The 21578-nt window shown below is 44.1% G+C and overlaps 1 protein-coding gene across 1 annotated transcript in view; it reads left to right on the top strand.

Moving 5' to 3' along the window:
• The first annotated feature begins 14680 nt into the window (after positions 1-14680).
• Positions 14681-21578, top strand: part of CACNA1A (calcium voltage-gated channel subunit alpha1 A) — a 266456-nt gene continuing 259558 nt past the window's right edge. Inside the window, exon 1 of the mRNA XM_066593712.1 lies at positions 14681-14814. Within this exon, the coding sequence (XP_066449809.1) occupies positions 14696-14814 (119 nt within the window). The 5' untranslated portion in view covers positions 14681-14695. The remainder of the gene's footprint in view (positions 14815-21578) is intronic.

The raw sequence follows: 21578 nt of genomic DNA, 5'->3' as shown, positions 1-21578 counted from the left end.
TTGTGAAGAGCTAGGGGGAAGGGGGGGGGGGCTTATGTTGGGAGGAGGAATGTTGAATTGTTTTTCTATCAGTGTATAAAAAATTTGGGTTGATTCCCCCCCCCCCAATATTTCCCCTCCCCTCTCACTTCTTGTTTTTTTTCTGAATTTTGGGGCATTCACATGTCTATTGGGAGCGGAAAGAGCAAGCATATGCCAGAATGGAAGACAGTTGGGATTTGCAGTGGATGTGGCAGTGATATGGTGGATAGGGTTATGGGGCATGTTATGGTGCAGAGTGATACCGGAATTTCAGCATTTTGTGGGGTTGGATAGGATACCGAGTATTGTAGTGTTGCATGTTGGTGGAAATGATTTGTAGAGGAGGCATTGCGGGAGCTTTCTCAGGTTATCAGGTACAATACTTCGCCTTCCCCCTATGTTATTATTGGTTGGTCTTTGGTCTGTCACCTCTTGGCTTTGAAAGGGGGGTTAACCCTGCAGAGATGGTGGTGTGTCTAGCCTTGTGAAGGCTAGTGGGTGTCCGTGTCGGTTGGGTGCACCTGGAGGCAATTGGTAAAGATGGTGTGTCTAGCCTTATAAAAGCTAGTGGGTCTCTGAGGTGGTTGGGAGTGACTAGAGGCAATTGGTATATTTATATATTAAATAAATATATATATATATATGTGTGTGTATATATATATATATATATATATATATATATATATATATATATATATATATATATATATATACATATATATATATGTATTTCACTTAATGGCGAGGTGACAGATATATGGGGATCCAAGGACCTCCCCGTGTGTTGGTTGGCTCAATTGGGTTAATTATGTTAATTTATGTAATTTGCCTGTAATAAAATGGCTGCGATAGCAGATTATCCAAAACCAGAAGTGTGTTGTCTCCTATCGGGTGTGATAGTGTGGGCTGGTTATAATCTATAGCAGGGAGTGACTCTGTTATACCCATGTCATGGTAGCTCTTCTCTGAACGTGCTCCAGTTTGTCTATGTCTTTTTTAAAAATTAGGGTGTCCAGAACTGGACACAGTATTCCAGATGAGGTCTGACTAAGAAAGAGTAGAGGGAGGGGGATAATGACCTCACGTGATCTAGACTCTATGCTTCTCTTAATACATCCCAGAATTGTGTTTGACTTTTTGTCTGCTGCATCACATTGTTGACTCATGTTCAGTCTATGATCTATTAGTATACCCAAGTATTGTTCTCATATGCTGCTAAGCCCAATTCCTCCCATTCTGTATGTGCTTTTTTTTATTGTTCTTGGCAAGATTAGGACTTTACATTTCTTCTTGTTAAATACCATTCTGTCAGTCGCCGACCACAGTTCAAGCTTTTCTAGATCTTTTTGCATCTTTTTATCAGTTTCCCATCAATTCCCTCCTTCTGATAATTAATAAGAATGTTGAACAACACTGAGCCTAGGACAGAGCCTTGTGGTCCCCACTTGATACATTCTTCCAATTTGATGTGCAGCCATTTATGCATAATTAATTTTTATTGGAAAAAAACCTTTGCTTTAACAAAACCAGAAATAGACAATTTTCCTGACAAACGATATTTCCAATTTCTAGCATTTAACATATCACCTATTACATCAAACCCAGTCTATTGATTAGATAACAGAGGTGGTAAATTCCTCATTAGACTGCTAAATCTCGATCAATTTCAACCTCCATTGAATGAACTAAGAATTGTACCTCTCTAAACCCAACGCTGTATCCTAGCTCCTAGTACGACTACCCAAATTAAAATATCCTAATAGGGAGAGAAAGGGAAGGAGAAGAAAGAAAGAAAAAAAAAAAACATCCACACACCTTATAGGAGGGATACTTAATATAAGGATAGCTAAAGGGGGAGATATTAGTCCACGACCATGCAGAGTTATCCCTCTTTAATCGCCAGTGTACCAATCCTAAACAACATCCTATAAGTTTTCAATCAATCTCTGTCATTTCGCGGATCTCTGGAAAAGTATCCAGAGACTCCAAATGTGTATAGACATCTCCCGACTGTCCCTCTCCGCCGCCACCAAATCCTTCAAAGTTATCAACTCGTTAACCTCCTGCTTCCAGTGCAACCATTTATGACCACTCTTTGAGTACGATCACTCAGCCAGTTGTGAATCCACCTAACAGTTGCCTTGTCAATCCCATATTTGGTCATTTTTTCAATAAGTATGGTAGGAGATACTTTGTCAAATGCTTTACTAAGGTCAAGATATACTATATCCACCGCATTTCCCTGATCAACCCAGGCGGGGATTCTGTCATAGAAGGAAAATTGATTAGTCTGGCATGACTTGTTTGTTACAAACCCATGCTGGCTCTGGTTTATTCCTCCCTGTTGGTAAGAATTAGGTCCAAGATAGCAGATCTCCTTGTTTTCTCTTCTACCTTTTGGAAGATAAGGTTGTCAGCAAGAGCGGATAAGAATTTGTTGGATCCATTATTTTTGCTTGAAAGAGATTCCCAACAAATGTCTGATAGGTAAAATCTCCCATGATAACTGTGTCATGCTTTTTTGAGAGCTTGGCCATCTGATGTAGAAAGAGTTCCTCCATATCTTATGCTTGTCCCGGCAGCCTATAGTAAATGCCTACAATGGTGTCCGTTCTGTTATTCTCCTCTTGTATTCTTACCCAAACAGTTTCTACAGAACTACCAGCTCTGAAGCTTGAATCTTGGTGGAGATATATGCTTTCCTAACATACAACGCAATACTTCCTCACCTTTTATTAGGTCTGTTTCTTATACATAAGTCCTATCCTTCAAGCCTTGCGTTCCAATCATGTGTATCATTCCACCACGTTTCCGTGATGCCTATGACATCATATTTCTCTTCCTGTGTTAGGAGCTCCAATCCTCCTTGTTTGTTTCCCATGCTCTGTGCATATGTGTAGACACATGTTAGTTTGTGATCGGTGTCTTTTGCTCCTCTACTTGCCTTCTGAATATTTTGTCTTTGTTCTTTTTTTCTATTTCTAATAAGAAGGTTCTGAATTGTATTCATTAGCTGTATAATTTTACCTGGCCTTTCACTTCCCTCCCCATATTGTTCTAGTTTAAAGCTAGTTTAAATGCTTACCTGTTTTTGTAAAGTGCAACCCATCTCTAGCAAGCAGTCCATCATATAGGTAATTGACTCCAATGGTCTAGTAAATCCAAATCTTTGCTGATGGCACCATTAACATAGTCAGTTGTTCACCTCTACAATCCGGTTCCATCTTCTTATTTCATGGCCATCCACTGGGAGGATAAATGGAAAGACCACCTGTGCTCCTAGTTCCTTCACCTTCCAGCTGAGGTCTTCAAAGTCTCTACAGATAATTACAAGGTCTTTTCTTTGTATTGTCTTTTTTTTCTGCATGGAAAAAGTAAGAATGGGTGGTGTTCTGTAGAACTGAAGAGTCTTGATAGGCTATCAGACACATCTTTGATTTGTGCAACTGGCAGACAGCACAACTCTCTGTGGTTATGTCAGGTCTGCAGACAGCGGCCTCTGTTCCTCTCAATAGGGAATCCCCCACAACCAGCACTCTGCTCTTCTTCTTCACAGCACTTCTTTTTCTCCATCCAAGAGGATTCTAAGTGCTTACTACACAGTTCTTTGTGGGCAAAGTCATTTCTTGCTGTACCTCTTTGTTGTTCTCCTGCATGAGAGCCTGGTACTGGCTCCTGAGCATTATGGGTGCTGTCTGACTCCTGAACCTCCTGCTTCTTTGGGTCATATGTTTCCATTCATCTACTTCTACAGGTATACTGAAAATGTATTTTCGGGGGGGGGGGGGGGGGGGCGTGGCTAGCCAGCGACGGGAACAGACGCCTTATGAGGAGCTCCAGGCTGGAGGAGACTAACGGCAACAATTACGCCTTCCTGACTGCTCTCCTGGGGCCGATATCAGCACCGCTGACACCACCGGACCAGGAGCTTTAAAAAGAGACCTCCCACGGGTCCCTGGCTGGCGCCACGATTTCGGGGCCTACTCGGCCGGGTGCATCCCCGGACTAAATTTGCAAACGCAGCCGACCGGAAGTGAAGGCCGTCCGCGAATAACAACTGCAGGCTCCTGCAGCGAGGCGAAAGACGAAGGGACACAGCTGCTGGGGAGAGAGGGCTAATCGAGGAGCACAAGAAGCAAGAGGTGAGGAGACAGCAAGCCCACAAACAAGAGGCGTCTAGTGCGGCCCCCGCAGGTGCCTGTACTGGGTGGATGCAGTGGAGGTGAATAACGGACCCCGCAACTTTACAGGTCCGAGGAGACCCCCAGTAGCTGTCCCCAGAGACACCCCCCCCCCCGAGGAAAGTAATGCTACCTAACAGCCAGTGCGGCCACCAGAACACTTTAAGGCCCACATTAGCTGCGTGCTAGCTCCAGATTTGCGGTACAGACCCACCACACCATCTGGACCCTCCGCTTGCTGGTGTTAACCCTTTGAGATCAGAGGGGTGCAAAGGCAGGATAAAGACAATTACCGATTCCTGCGCATAATAGGCCATTGATACGCCATTACCTAAAGCATAAAGAAAAGCACCATCCTCTGAGACATTTGACTACCCGACAACCAGAAAAGAGCTCTTGCAAATCACCACTCACAAAGAAACCTTACAACTGGCCTTTTATTCAAGTTTATACTTAAGAATATAAGCAACGCCACACCGGGACATCTACTCCTGGGTGCCCCCTATCACATAGGGTAGGGTTCATACGCAGTTAAAGGAATGACTACGGTCTGCCCATGAGCTGCGCTCTGTCCCCGCCCCAGTCACCAGAACAGAAGAACTGCTCATCATAGAACTAGACGGTTCTGTAATACTGAATATCTAATATGTCCAGGAGGATTAGTAGACAGAACAAAGAACAACCAACAGCCTCCCAGTGTACATTACCAGAGCTGTTCTCAGGCAACCAATTCTCCCCACTAGCTCAAATGGAGCAGTCACCCCACAACTCTGATACCGGGGACGCCCCCATTACTGGTCAGAACATTGACTCAACCGCATTGCCTCAAATTTCCGACCTTTCTGCATCCGACTCTATGCTCCTCACTCATATAAAGAAACTGTTCCGAGAAGAACTCCAGACTGCAGTACACGACATCTCCAAACAGATCAGCGATTTAGGCCAGTGTACTAACGATCTTGAACACAAGACCAATGACATCATCGATGCGCTAGACCATGAGAGAGCAAGATGGGATGATTACGCCGAAAGGGTGGAAGCCCTTGAAATAAAATGCGAAGACCTCGAAAACCGAAGCAGGCGAGCAAATATCCGTATCCGTCACCAACCTAAAGGAAGCTGCTACAATGCTGTTCTCCGCTCTCCTCCCCCAAGTGTCACATGAATCTTTCAGCATAGATAGAATACACCGTGCCCTCTCAAGACCGACTAACACTGATCTCCCAAGAGACACAGTTTTAAAGCCGCACTACTCCGAGATGCGGGACCAACTTCTGCTGGCGGCTCGTAACCTAGATTCATTGCCGGGGACCCCCCCTCTGTTCAAATATTTGCTGATATAGCACCATCCACCCTGGCCAAACGGCGAACCCTGAGACCCGTTACCTTGGCCCTTCAACAGGCAAACATTAGACATCGCTGGAACTTCCCATTTGCCCTACTGGTCCGCATCAACCAAAGATTGTTCTCTGTTAGAACTCTGGAGGAAGGAAAACACATGCTAGAGGAAGAACACATGCCCTTTGTGAATGCAATGGCCAGGTCTCCCAGGCCACAACGACCGGCTCGCTCCTGGACAATGGTGGAAAATCCTTGCCGCAGAGCGACCACTGTGGAAAACCGAGTCCTGATCACCTGAGACAGATATGTATCACCCGATTTGTCTTGTTTAACAGTTTTGGTGGGCCTGGGGTCTCCCGGGCCTCCCTTGGGGGGCCGGGGACAGCTCATGGCCCACCTGCCCATTCATCGGTTATTGTTGAACATTAAACACCGGAAGAAGAAATTTTCTTTTATGAGACCTATACAGACAGCCCTATGCATGCACCAACTGTCATTATTTGAAGGCATTTTGCTCATAGTGGGCAGCTGCGTGAAGACTCGCACCCACAAGTATTGGTCCGCGTGGGGCCCTATGGCACCTAATTCACACAATGCTGATCTCCACTGTAATGGATGGAGAAGCATAAAAGTAACAACACCACAAGTGCCGCATGGGTCCCATACGGACGGATACAGAAATAATTAGACATAATATCCTACGAAATCTTAAGGTTAAAGTAGTCTAGTGAACTATAATGACATGTTTAGTTGCTTCTGTTAGTAATATGCTACATTGTTGCACTGGGACAGGGCGAAGTAACTTAATGCCCACTCCCTTCCAAACTTCGAGTCTCCTCCTTATATAGGCCTAGGGGGACACTCAGTTTGGGATCTCTTGGGTTTTGGAACCCAACACGGTTTATTACTTTGATATGTGTTTTGTTTCCTTTTACAATGTTACACTCTATAATAAAATTTGTTTCCACACACTGTTTGCCTAACACTCGCTACCATACGAGTCCTCAATTGCTACAGCAAAACTTTAGAATAGCTTGGCTTCCTCTCTTCTCCACCATAATCTCATATAACGTCAAAGGATTCAACTCCCCACTTAAGAGAAAGGCTGCCTGCAGACGGGCGGGTCAGATCCGGCGACGAGGATTCTCACCGCGGGACCCGACCCGAGCGCCTGCAGGGACCAGTGCGTACTCACCCGCGCCTGCGGCTCCGGCTGTTTGATGTGCTGGCTTGCCGGGCAGCCGGCGCATGCGCAGACCGAAGCCAGCGGCGGGTGAGTGACGTTTCTGTGCGGGCCTCGCAGAGCCCCGCACAGAAATAGAACATGCCACGGTTTGTTTGCCGCACGAGATTATGCGTGGCCAAACCGTGGCCGTCTGCATAGGATTGCGTTTGTTAACGCAATCCTATGCAGGCTTCCAGGGACGGAAATCCCGCGGGAAATCCCACCGCGGAATTTTCGCTCGTGTGCAGGCGCCCAATATCTTAAAATAAAGCCTGATGTCATATGCCTCCAAGAAACCCACTTTTCATCCTCCTCCGCCCCTAGATATCTACACCCTCAATACTCACGGACTTATTCGTTGGTAGCAGCCAAAAAACACCAAGGCGTCTCGATCCTCCCACATAATTCTTTTGCCCTCGTGATAGACAAAGTTGAAACAGACCCTTGAGGTAGATTTATTATTTTACAGGGCACGTTACGAGAGCAAAAATTGGTTCTAGTGAACTTCTATGCCCCGGTTAACAACCCCTACAAACTATTTATCCAGAAAGCTTAAAGCACTGCCTAAAGCCTCCATCTACTGGATGGGAGACTTCAACATGGTTCTCTCTCCTGCCTTAGACCGCTCTTCCCATAGCCTAGACAAAATCAGCCCTATGCAAAAAGCCTTGATATCCGCTACATTGAAGGACCTAGCATTAGCAGATAGTTGGAGGGAGCTCCATGGTTCGAGTAGGGGCTATACCTTTTTTTCAGCCCCACATAAATCTTATTCTCGTATCGACTGGTTTCAACTCACCTACTCCCCACACTTGGCCAATCAAGACACATCCCCTGCGCATGGTCAGATCATGACATCGTTTTCACACATTTTATAAGCTCTTCCCCTCAGCCCATCTCTAGGAGATGGAGACTCAACGAATCTATACTGAAAGAGCCCATAACTTTTGCCCAAATATTGGAAAAACTGGCTGAATTTATAGCAACAAACGACACTGAAGCTACTCAGCCTGTATGGATTTGGCTGGCGCACAAAGCCTTTATGCGAGGCCAAATCTCTAGAATTGCCTCCATCAAAAAGAGGGAAAAAATTACAAGCCCTGGAAAGGCGCCTCGCCTTGCTGGAATTAGCCAATCAGCAACGTCCCAGTATAGCCCTAACTAAAAATATACGAGACACTAAACTTCAGATTAATCTTCTATACACAACCCAGGCAAAGAAGTCCCTTCAATGGACACAGTCAGTCTACTTCAAATTAGCCAATAAACCTGATAAACTACTGGCAGCCGGCCTTAGAACGAAAGAAAGGATTAATTTAGTCCATTCTATTAGAGCAGAAAATGGGTCATGCACCTCGAATCTTGAGAAAATAGACCACACGTTTCTCGACTTTTATAACAAGCTATATAAATACAAACCCCAGAAATCCCTCGCTGCCCCCAAGACTTTCTAGAAAACATATCTCTCCCACAGCTTTCGATTGCCTTGGTCAACGTATTTCTGTGGAAGAGGTGGAAGAGACTATCAAGCTCCTGAAACCGGGTAAAGCCCCGGGCCCGTACGGTCTGATGGCCTTGCACTATAAAAAGTTCATCACCTCCCTTTCACATCCCTTAACACGTTTCTATAATGATATCTTACTAGGAAAGACAGTCCCTGATGAATTCTTAAAAGCACACATAACAGTTATCCGCAAGCCCAATAAAGACCATACCTCACCCAAAAACTATAGACCTATTTCACTCCTAAATTTAGACTATAAGATCCTGACCAGTATTTTAGCAAAAAGAATAAATATCTTCCTTCCTGCATTGATCCATAAAGATCAGGTGGGCTTTATCCCCTCCCGACAGGCGCCAGATAATATTAGAAAAGTCCTTAATCTTATACATATTTCAAAAACCCCACAGCTAACTTTGGCCTTAGACATCGAAAAGGCCTTTGATAGCCTTTCATGGGACTATTTATTCGCAGTTTTAGGGAAGGCAGGCATTCAGGGGAACTTCATCACAGCACTTCGTACTCTCTACTTAACTCCCTTAGCAGAACTAAAACTTCCCACTTCCACAGTAAATAAAATAGCGGTGCAGAGAGGAACAAGACAAGGCTGCCCCCTGTCCCCAACCCTGGCGATGGAGCCCCTAGCCCAGATCATTAGAAAGAATCCAAATATATCTGGTGTGATGGCAGGAAACAAAGAATATAAAGTTACCCTTTTCGCGGACGACATCTTGCTCACTCTACCTAAACCCCTCACTTCACTACCAAACCTAATAAAAATCTTGGACTCCTTTGCAGAAGTCTCAGGATTGGTAGTCAACATAGATAAAACGGAGGCCCTATTCCATAACATCCCTCCACACTCCCAGAAACTTATAGAATTAGACTTCGGATTCAAGGCATGTCCACATTACATCACCTACTTAGGTATTAAACTTACTCTATATAAGTGGAATTATGCCCCTCTGTTTGCCTCTTTAAAAGTGGACCTGAAGAAATGGAGTCAACCTACCATTTCATGGATAGGCCGCATTAACTCTGTTAAGATGAACGTTCTGCCCGCCTCCTCTATCCATTTAGATGCCTCCCTATAGAGATTCCCCCAAAAGAGTTACCGGAAATGCAGAACTCCATATTCCAATTCATCTGGGGAAATAAAAGACCTAGAATCAAGCAGAAAGTGATGCACTATCATAAAAGAGTAGGAGGCCCCTCAGTACCTAACCTATAAAAAAAACTACCTAGCAGCCCAACTGTCGCAAATCCCCCCTATGTTTGCAGGCAAAAAGAGCCCCCTATGGGTAGATATAGAGGCCTCCCTCCTGACCCCATTAGACTTGGAAACTATCTTTTGGGAAAGAAACTGGAAATCTACAAATATATCCCACTTAGCCCCACTAACTTATCACCAGTTCTTGATCTGGAGGAAAAATAGATTTAAATACGCCATGATGTCACCTTTCTTGCCGTTGCTACCAGTTATTCCTAATCAAGCATTTCCGTTAAGCCTACAAGAGGAAAACTATCAATGGTGGCGATCCAAACGCATTACGCTCATTTACCACTTTATGCCCTGTGGTAAACTTCTTTCCCCGCAACAGCTGATCGACAAACGGGAAAAAACCCCTCTCAGAAACTAGACTCCCCTTCATACAACGCTGGGAGTCGGACCTTGGCATCTCCCTCTCTCTACCTCGATGGCAACATTGCTGCACATTACAAAGGGCAGCCATCAAGTAACTCTTGCTGAATCAGCAGTAAAAATCCTACATAGGTCATACCTAGTTCCCGCAACGATCCACAAATACTCCCCATCCACTTCCCTGAACTGTTTCAGAGGCTGCGACAGTCTGGGTTCATTAGCCCACACATGGTGGACCTGCCCCCTGGTTGTCGCACTCTGGAGAAAGGTAACTAGTCTCATATCCAGGGTCCTGGGTAAGATGTTCCCTCTCGCCCCATCTGTCTGCCTCCTGGCCGACAAACCTTTGGGTTTTAATAGCCAACAGCATAAATTGTCGCAACAGATATGTATGGCGACCAAAACCTATATCGCATCCCAATGGCTGTCACCCATTCTCTCTTTAGAACCAATCCTTGCAAGAGTATCAAGAATGATGCTTTATGAAAAGCTGTCGGCCATGAGGGAGGACAGTATGGACCTATTTCTTAAGACCTGGAGACCCTGGGCCGAATTCCTAGACATACCAGGCCTAACTAGGCCCCTCAGTGCAGATATCGAGATGAGTACGGCTGATCTTAACAATTTAACGAGAGTAGAAAAACAAAAATCATGAATTTGTATTGTTACAACGGATGGAAGAAAACAGTGAACAGAAGAAGCCAAGGGATACAGAAATATGAGGGATCACCAGGAAAGTAACATGTCACATGTTAGTATTGATGGGGAGAGAGGAGGAGAGAAGGATTGCGAGCATGTAGGCTATTTCGTTAAATCTTATGATATAGTGTGGACTTTTACTCTTTCTATTATGATGACTATTTGACAACTGTCTATTGATCTTCAGACGCCCCCTGCGTGGGGATTCATTACAGCAATAGCTTTTATTATTTTGAAACTTCAATAAAATACTTTTGAGACAGAAAATGTATTTTCCTTCAATATTCTGAAGATTTTCTTCTATTTTGTCAAGGAAACCCTCATCTCCCTTAATGAGTTTCAATGCAGCTATTCTCTCCTGAGGACTTTGCACCTTCACCCTTCCCAGAATGCATGGGGAATATGCAAATTACCATCTTGGAGCTCCAATCTCTGTTCTGATTTATTAAGCACATGTGCCACTGCTAGCCTCACCCATTCACTACAGTGACAAACAGCAGTGGCCAAGTTGTGGCTGGCACTGGACTGTCGATGATTCTGCCTGACACAGTGTGCAGTGAATGACAGGGTGGCACTGGCTGGTGCAAGGATACGTGCAAGTGTTCAAAGCCACAAACATTAGCGCCAACTGACGATTTTTTTTGCTATTAAACATATGCACCCCCCAGGCCTGATAAGAGATGGTGCTCTAGGTGGTCACCGATCTTTGCCTACAAATTGTTGAAGCCCTTGCTGGTGGTGCAATGATAGAACAGTGCAGTGGTAAAACAGTGGCATTGTAGGGGCAGTTAATGCAGAAAATGAATTTTAGCACCTGCATATAAAAAAAATCAATTCTTTATTGAAACCACATTAAAAATGATTTATCCTTGTGAATAGTCATTTTTTAATGTGGTTATAATAAATAATTATTTTTTATATGCTGGTGCTGTAATCTATCTTCTGTGTTTAGTAATATCGCAAGACCCTATCTCCATGTACCTGCTGTATGGATAACATGGGCGTATTATTACTAATGGATTTCTCTGTGAATGGTGAGCTAAACTCTTTTTTTTGTGTTTGCTACATTATGGTGTGGGACAGTGTAGTAGTAAAATAGTGGCAGCATATGGGCAATGCAAGGGTAAAAAAGTGGTGTAGGTGTGGTGCAGTGGTAAAATACTGGCAGTGTAGGAGGGAATTGCAATGGTAAAACAGTGACAGTGTAGGGGCAGTACAATGGTAAAAAAATGGTAATGTAGAGGCAGTACAATGGTAAAAAAATGGTAATGTAGGGGCAGTGAAATAGTCGCAGTGTAGGAGAAATGCAATGGTTAAATAGTGGCAGTGAAATGGTAAAACTGTGGCAGTGTAGGTGTGGTGTAGTAGTAAAATAGTGGCAGTATAGGGGCAGAGCAATGGTAAAATAATGGCAGTCTAGGAAAAGTGCATTGGTTAAATAGTGGCAGTGTAGGGGTATTGAAGTAATAAAATAGTGGCAGTGCAATGGTTAAATAGTGGCAGTGTGGGAGAAGTGCAGTGGTTAAATTATGGTAGTGTTGTGGCAGTGAAATGGTAAAACTGGCAGTGTTGTTACAGTGCAATGATAAAACTGTGGCAGTGTCATGGCGGTATAGGGGTAGTGAAGTGATAAAATAGTGGCAGTGCAGGCATTACTAATTTAGTGTTGTCATGGAAGTGTAACTGGATGGTGACATCCTGCGGGTCAGATCACTCTGATCATTAACTAGTATTGCAGTAGATGCAACTCCAAATGCCAGCTCACCACATGGACACACCTGCACGGGCAGGCACAGACACACTGCAGACAGCAATGGAAGCAAAACTCTGGCGCTTCCGTGGATTCCAGAATAAAAACAGCATTTCATTTAAATTTCATGGAAAAAAATCATTTTCCCAAATTGCGCTTACATGTTTCGAGCCCAGTTCTTATTCTGGAATCCTTGGGAGTGCCGGCGTTTTGCACTAGAGACACTTCAGGCAGTGAAGATTCTGAATGACAGAGGACTGTCAGAAAATTATCACAGTTTACGGAGGAGTGGAGCAGTGGCAGTGCCAGTCAGAGTGGTGATAATTAGCCCATTAACCAGACACATGCAGCAGCGGTGACAGTAAAGCTGGAGTAGGACTGGCCCTGGCACGTCACGCGTTTAATGGCAGACCACTGGCACACTGCTACCATTGCAGGGGAGATGCCCAGCTACTCACCTATTATAACAATGCCATTGGATGGATAAATACATGGGAAGTGTACAGGTAGAGATGAGATAACTAGCTAGATCAGATGACAGGTATAACATACAGGTCTGGTGCAGTATGCACCTTTACATGCTACAGCAGGAGAAGGGTTAAGGCGCTTGGTGCAGTGTCGCCATGCAGTGCACAGGCTGCTGCTCCTGTTGTAGTGTGCTGAGGCGGTTCAGCACTTGGACAGCTCCCAGCCCAGACTGTACCGTGTGACACATCACTGCATAGCTCCCTTTGCACTTTCCCTCTTGCTCACTAGCTCCCTCTGCAGCTGACCCTTAAGTTCTTCCTAGAGCCGTCTCTCTCTAGCAGCAGCACCTGCACTGTATGTCAGCCCATTACCTTCTCCATCACCCCCTTCTGTCACTTTCCACTTGGCTTGTCATATTCCTGTCCTCTTCCTGATTCTCCCCCCTCCCCCCCATCTATAGAAACTCCTGTGTGGGTTTGGCAGGCCAGCTGCTGCAGTGATTGGCCTGGGGCTATCATGTGTAGATAGAGAGAGACCCAGCAGCCGGGATGAATTACACCTCCACCTTTCTCTCCCCAGTCTATATCCTTCTCGGTGATCCGTATTCTATAAGTCTATCCGGCTGCGTCCAGTCTTATCCAATCTAGTCTTTTGGTGCCCCTTATGTCTCCCAATGGCAGATCCTAGGCAGACCTTTTAGTATGGCATAGGGCTGGGGGAGTGGTGGTAGGGGGGGAGTGGAGATGAGGACTGCAGCATATCTCTCCCCTCCTTCTCTTCCAGTCTCTCCCCCTCCCCGCCTGGATCTCTCTCCCTCTGCTGCTGTGAAGGATTAAGACTTAGCAGCTCTCTTCCCAGACTGGACACACATATAGAAGCATCTTCATCCATAATTAGGGAGGGTATAGGGACCACAATGGAAGTGCCAAGCATTGCAGAAGCCACCCACCAACCCAACCCTTATTACCCCATTGCCAATCAATTCATAACTCATTGTGAATGATTTCCCATCGCCAAATGCCATGGTGGCTCGATCGTGAGGTTCTCCAAGACTCCCCCATACTCTGAAGCCTGCCTCATCTCCCTCCTCTCGCTCTCACTCCGTTTCTCCCCACCACCACCTCTCGCTCTCTCTTCCTATCACCCACAACCACCCCCCTTTTCCACCTCCTCCTCCTCCCACCGCCCCGGACGGATTGCAGGATCTTGAAAGATGCAGCTCTGAAAACGGCAGGTCTGAAAACGGCAGAGCGTGCTGGGGAGAGGGTCCGCACCGCAAGACCCCTCAGTCTTTTTTTTTTATTTTCATTTTTTTTCCTTCCTTTTCTATTATAGTTTTTTTTTTTAAAGAGACAAGTATCCAGCGGCGAGGGAATGTGTGATCGCCCCCTGTTCTTACCCGTTACCTCTCTACCTATATATCTCCATTTGTTGCCTGCGACCTGGACTTTCATGCATGAAGACCCTGTATAGAATTCTCTCCATCTCTCGGACTTGTTAATGGGCGTACGTGTCTTCTGCCTGCTTTGTACACTAAGTTGAGAGATCCCTCAGTCTATTCTTGTATTTTCTATATGATCACCTGTCTGCGGAGATACCTGAGGAGTGTGCAGTCATATCCGGGACGCTGTCTGTCTGGATGAGATGTGATGCTTTGCAGCATCCTTACCTCTTCTTTTCCTACATCTTTTCCTTGCTCCTCGCTTTCCGGTAACCCGCGGACTTTGTCCCCGACATCATGGGGGCTCGTTTCGGGGACGAGGTGCCGGCCCGTGGTGGGGGAGGCGCAGGTCGTGGAAGTCGACAAGGTGGGCCCCCGGGGGCCCAGCGGATCTACAAACAGTCAATGGCACAGAGGGCCCGAACTATGGCGCTGTACAATCCGATCCCAGTACGGCAGAACTGCTTAACCGTCAACCGTTCCCTCTTCCTCTTCAGCGAAGACAACGTGGTGAGGAAATACGCCAAAAAAATCACCGAATGGCCATATCCTTTTCATTCTTGGGATTGGGGTGCAATAGGCCATGGTGCACTGTAAGGGTTAAATAGGTCTCCATGCTGTAAACCACAAAGCTAGACAGATCCATCTACAGGAGGTGTATGGGTGTCCATTTCTATATGTTCATGTGGGCATACGAGTCTGTAGTGTCATATGAGTCTGTCCCATATGTTTTGGGGTACCTATAATAAGATATGAACATTTGCTCTGTCCTGTATGTCCTACATGTGTGCATGGATCTATAGTATGTGAATATGAGTCATGTCCTATATGGTATGTGGTTACAGCAATGTACGGTATTATGTGTCACTTCCCAGGTTTTGGAATCTAATCTATCATTTTCATGTGTCTATATACAGGTATCTATATACACATGCAGTACATCTAGCTGATCTTGCCAAGACCTGTACAGTATGGAAGCTGTATATACACAAACACACATATACCCTCAGGGCGATGCAATTAATGTGCCAGTGAAATGGACAGCACTGTGTCACTGCCCCCATCCTTCAGTGCATATGTTTGTGTTGTCTATGAGCACCGGGTATAGCATATATAAAGCACGTATGGTACTATATATAGCACTGCAGTGCAATGCTCCATTAATAAATCCGCTTGATACTGCTGCATTCTGTGCACATATCCCTGAGGTCTACCAGCTGATGTGGATCATGGTACCCATATCCAGGATGAAGCCTTCATGCATTGCATTTCATGGTGTATAGTGCATTTGTACCCACTGCAGTGTGCAAGGTGCAGTCCTGGTCATACCTGTGCTCTACATACATATAGGTGTACACTAGATCGTAGACGCAGTGCTTGTAGTGTATTCACACAGTACCCAGCTATGTATACTGGAGACATTTATCCAAGCCACCTAGAAGATGTAATATTATACACATTAGGGAGGATGGATAGATAGATTTTAATATATCATGCTTGCAAACACAAGTCAGTCTATCTATCTAATATCTATCTATCCATCTATCTATCTATCTATCTATCTATCTATCTATCTATCTATCTATCTATCTATCTATCTATCTATCTATCTATCTATCTATCTATCCTATGAAAGTTCCCATATTTGGAGTCATATTGGGGTCTGAATTATGGTAGTGACGTCTAGAGAAATCCACCCTTCAGGCTGTTTTCCTGGTGAAGTGTGATAGGAAGAGATAATGGTCAGCGCTGGGGAGCTTTGCTGCAGACACACTGTAAGGCTGTGACAACAGATCTGGCAGAACGGAGCCCAGTGTGGTGATTGGGGGGTCTAACTGCCGTAATGGGGTTAATGTGTGGATAATACAGATGACAATAGTTTTATATGTCCATAGGTTTGTCTGAAGAGCTGGCAATCTATGAGCTGTATAGGTTCAAAGGAGTGAAACTGATGTATTCTAGAACTATGCAAGGAAAGAAATGATTTCCCTGACTGTGGTACTTGTTTCCTTGTACACGACATGTTTCCTCATATGTGGTGCGTGAATGCTTTAGACCACTCCACAAAGGCTTGTATGAGTACCTGTCACTAGGACAGCTCCCAATAAATTGGGTCATCCATTAGATAGCCAAATTAATATAGGCTAGTGTACCCACTGATTTATAACTTGTGCACTGCATGTACATAGTACGCTCCACGTCTTAGTCAAGAGGACACATGTAATATACCATCTAGTCATCCATGTCACATCTTGCTCTCAACAAGTCTATGGCTAAACCCTTTTAACTAAGCCATCTAGAAGCTTCTGAGTGGTCGAGAGGGCCCAACTCGGCACTATGCATACCCAGTGTTGTCTCCACACCCTCAGTTTTAGGATCATAGGACATGGGAACCCCACCATTTATATTGTCTGGTTTGTCAAGATGATTATAAATCATACAAATGAGCCCCTCTGGATTAACAACGTATCAGACCACTCACCTGGATGCCCAGTATGAGAGTCAACTGGTTGGCTTTACACTTGAGCCATTCCTAGATACTATTAGTCATTGTCTTGCCTCAAGATTCAACCAACCAGTGGTAAGCCCCAAAATTCAAGATGAATACATGAAAATTCAATAGGCAAGTGGTTGATACAAGATTCCAGAAGTCAACAAGAGGCACTAATTTTCAAGTAGCCAACTCTTGGCCCTAAAGTTGGCCATACACAGTTGAACCCACCAATTCTAACTTTGGGTTCCAACATGCCTTTTATTCTCAGGGGAGATAAACTACTGCCAGAGTTGGCGAACAAGGCATGCATGTGTATGGGGGTGTTAGGAGGGATAGCTGTCAGCTATATAAGCGTCTGGCCGACAATTATCCGAAGTGTATGATGAAGTGCTAAGATTATGGTGACCACTGATTAATTCCTGTATTCATTCTGGTTTGCTTCGGTTATCCAAAAACAGTCCACAACGTTCACAGAGTCATTAATAATCTTCAAGACTCGCTAGGTCGGTTGTGGTTTGTCCAATACTTTGCTTCACCAGTAGCTGGTTCAGTTAACCAGGTCACTTTGTCATTAGTGGGGTCTACTACAGGAAGCAGAATATGATCATGCATGTTCATTGGATGGGCCTCTTATTCTGATCCCACTCATGATAAAGTCTGAGAATGTTTATTCTATCTCCATGAGATCAATATTCACCATCATGGTTGTTTTCTTAAATTTCACTTGATATCAGAATATACGACTCATCCTAAGGGTATTAATCCGATGCCATAGTCTCAAAGGAATTAAGATCCAGAATTGAATTGCTGACTACAATTTTAGTCCATTATGTCTTAATACGTTTACCATGAGCACCCATACCATGGAGGTATAAAAAAGGTCCATAAGGTCCAGGGAAGACGGTGGGAGTCATCTCTTCAGTTGGACCATTATCTTCCCCATTGATGATATGAAACTATTAATGGCTCCACAGGCAATTATAGGAGAGAAGTAGGTTGGCAGGAAGACGCAGGAATAACCAGACTCTCATCTGGTATAGTGGCCATTGAGTGTGGTGAGGTGATATGTATTATAGTTTTTATGGCATGTGTTTTGCTTATTAAAGTAGTTATCCTCTTTGGACTCTTAGGAGGGTTCTTTGCTAATGAGCTAATTACAAAGTACCACCCCACCGCTGCTTGGACCCCTAACGATCAACTGTAATCTGTACAGAAATCTGTCAGTAAGTGTTCATTTTTCCTGCAGCGCCACAAGGGAAAATTAAGAATTACACTGTGCCCATTCACATCTTTGGGTTGTCTGTAGAATATAGGAAAGGACAGGTCCTCCAAAGCCAGAGATGCTATTTGTCACCACTCTCTGCTCTGCCCAAGAGATGAGGATCCTGAACAGAGGACCCCTTCTATTAATTAAGAATTTATCAATAGGGTTATGAAAATGGGTTTTCTAAACTAGACCCCTTTAACCCTTGTTTACGAATCCAGGATTGCAGTGCTTATAGCTTTTAACAACTGTTTCTTTGATGAGGCTTGTCTGATTTGCTGCTGTATCTTGTGTGGCAAGTTGCTCATGTGGAATGGGCCAATTTGCACTCCTGTCAGTTTATCTGACACATGTAAACAGTTGCAGTGGCGAGAGGAGCCGCAATTCACTGTCATGTCATAATGTTAAAGAAAATAAGTTCAACGCTAACAAGTTCTCCTGGAAGTATATAGTGTACTCCATCAAGTGTCCAGAGGCTTCTGACTGCATTGACTGCCCATCCTATGCAAGGAATGCCATGTGACAGCACTGCAGATAGAGGATTGCTGCCTCATAGCAAAAACCATATTTGAGGTCCCCTACTGTTGGTACTGTTGGTTCACATCAAAGATCCCCTGTAAGAATTTGTCACTTCTTAAACATCCCAACCATCCTTGGTTCATACTGTTCATGGCAAAGGGGAATGAAGGTAAACTAAGCTGGGCACCATGTATGCCCATGATGAAATGCCCAAACCATTACAAGTATTGTAAGTAGTTGGGCAGAGCCACTAAGCTGTGGACGCCATTTACGATGGTGGTCTAATCATTCCTTGTAAGACATAGGGTAGACCACTGTTCCCTAACCTGAATCTAAAGAGTTACACTTGGGTATCCTGCATGTTGCTCTTGTGTTGGTGGCTGTTGCAGATATTATTGTTCACCCATTACAACAGGGATTTTATATCTTTATTGATAATTGTCAAGAGATTTGAAGGCACTGGCACTTGACACCAGACCTATCCAACGGGTACTTAATGGATGGCTCAGATGAGAAATTAGAAATCCTCATGTTTCCCTTACCTATTCAGAACCCTCTTTCCAGTCTGTCAATCCAACAGTAACGTTTGGGGACTCTGTAATGTAAAATACATAGACATACTAAGAGGTAAGAAGGGACTTCAGCACCAAAACCTTTAAAAAAATGGACCATTGTCTGCTGCAAGTTCACACTTCATTAAAGGGGTTACGCCTAGTTTAAAGTTATTTCCTATTCACAGAATAGGGAATAACTTTATGATCGTTTTAGGGGTCTGACCAAGAGTACCCCCACTGATCTCAAGAACAGGGTCCAGTCGAAGGAGCTAATAGGGTCTGGTCGATCCCTGAGTAAATAAAGGTTGTGCAGGCGCGCCGCAGCTCCATTTACATTAATAATGCCACAGATTACTGAAGTGCTTGAACTCGGTAATCTTCAGTGCGGTCATTGAAGTGAATAGAGCTGTGGCACCCCTTCCATGACCTCCGCTCCATTCACTTAGGGACTAACTGGACCCTTGTTCTCCAACTGCTGAAGTTATTCCCTATCCTGCGGATACGATATACCTAGAACTTGGCAAACCCCTTTAATTACTTATGAATTGAATTGAACACAATAACTGCAGAATGGTTGTCTATGCTTGAATGGAACTCAGCTGTAATACTCAATACAGCCTATGGACAAGAGAGGTGCTGTTTCTGGGATAAAAGCAGATTCAATCTCAGACAACCACTTTAATACAGCAAATATACCCAACAGGCTACTGCCATTAGCAGAAGATGCCAGACCTACCTACAGAGGAGGAAACTGTACAGTCTAGAGGCATGGTGTCTTCAAGTAGGAAGCAAAGGAAATTCCTCACCTCCTACCACCCATTGTATTATAGTGCTGCCTTCATGCCTTAATGCTACAAGGGATCCCCTTTTACAGTCAGCATCAATTGGTCAGCTTATTTTTGGACAGCAAATTGCATACTGGGTCCACTGTGCGTCGGGTCATATTATTGCCATCTGATATCTATTATTCATATGTTTACTTCAGATTCAACCTCACCCTGTAGCAGGAGCAAACTGGCAAATCTCTGCACCCCTGAGCAAACGATTAGTGATGTCACCAAGAAAGCTCGTTAGCATTGGTTAATTTGACAGACTCAATTGACATGTTTCCACTGATATCTTGAGATGGAAAATCCAACCCTCAGACCCCGTGACTGGTGTGCGGATGCTTGCAAGGCTCCGCGGTCACCAAGAATCATGGCCACCGGCCGACTGTCACTGTTTATGGGTGTCCTGATTATTTGCATTCTGGTGGCACAGTTGATTTGGTGACCCAGTTTGTGTAGCATTGGTTGGTGTTTTGTTAAGATGCCAGAAGAGTATGGTTGTTGCATAAGCTGAATGTGTTCATTTACTGTGGATCCTGAGAATTGCATTGCAGCTGCTTCAGTGAGCAGAACTAAATTAAAAAATAAAGCAAACTGCGTTTGGTACTTTGCTGAGCTGTGCAGTATTGGTTCGCAGTCAGCTTTCTCTTTGATGGATGCTTCCTCCACAGGCTTTTCCTTCACCGTACTCACCGCTGCTTTTCTTATTCTTGGTTCAGTTTATGTGCTGGGGGTGAGAGGTGGGGGTAACACCATTTATATACTGTATTAATGTAAAGCACCATTTGTTCCAAATGCCACATGATCATGTCTGCTAATGCCAAGAGGCAGCATATAAGCTCTTCCACACCGCCACCATCTTGTATTTTCTATTTTTCTGATTATATTACTAATTGTACCAGACACAACAATATTATCAATCTGATTTTATCTTCCACTCAGAATTCATCAGTCCCATGAGGGATACAGTAATCATTCCTAAGTCATATCGTAAAAACATTAAAAAACAGAATTAGGGAAATTATTATTAATCTTATTCTAAATGCCTGGAGGTTCCAGTGACAACTGCTCTCAGCATAGTTTTGATTCAGAAAAGCGACTTGTCACTTTTCAAGCCAATACTGTAACTGGCATGACAAAGTGACTGCTATAATGCAGAAATAATATAACCACTAAAATACTGGCTTCTACGTACAAAACTATAACTACTATAATACTGCCCCCTGTGTACAAGAATATAAATACTGTAATACTGCCCCCTATGTACAAGAATATAACTACTATAATACTGCCTCCTATGTACAAGAATATAACTACTATAATACTGCCCCCTATGTACAAGAATATAACTACTATAATACTGCCCCCTATGTACAAGAATATAACTACTATAATACTGCCTCCTATGTACAAGCATATAACTGCTATAATACCGCCCCCTATGTACAAGAATATAACTGCTATAATACTGTCCCCTATGTACAAGAATATAACTACTATAATACTGCCCCCTATGTACAAGAATATAACTACTATAATACTGCCCCCTATGTACAAGAATATGATTACTATAATACTGCCCCTATGTACAAGAATATAACTACTATAATACTGCTCCTATGTACAAGAATATAACTACTATAATACTGCC

The sequence above is a fragment of the Eleutherodactylus coqui genome, chromosome 2, assembly GCF_035609145.1.
Source record: "Eleutherodactylus coqui strain aEleCoq1 chromosome 2, aEleCoq1.hap1, whole genome shotgun sequence".
Taxonomy (NCBI): domain Eukaryota; kingdom Metazoa; phylum Chordata; class Amphibia; order Anura; family Eleutherodactylidae; genus Eleutherodactylus; species Eleutherodactylus coqui.
Note: the sequence above shows the minus strand (reverse complement) of the source record. Positions and strands in the feature narration are given on the sequence as shown.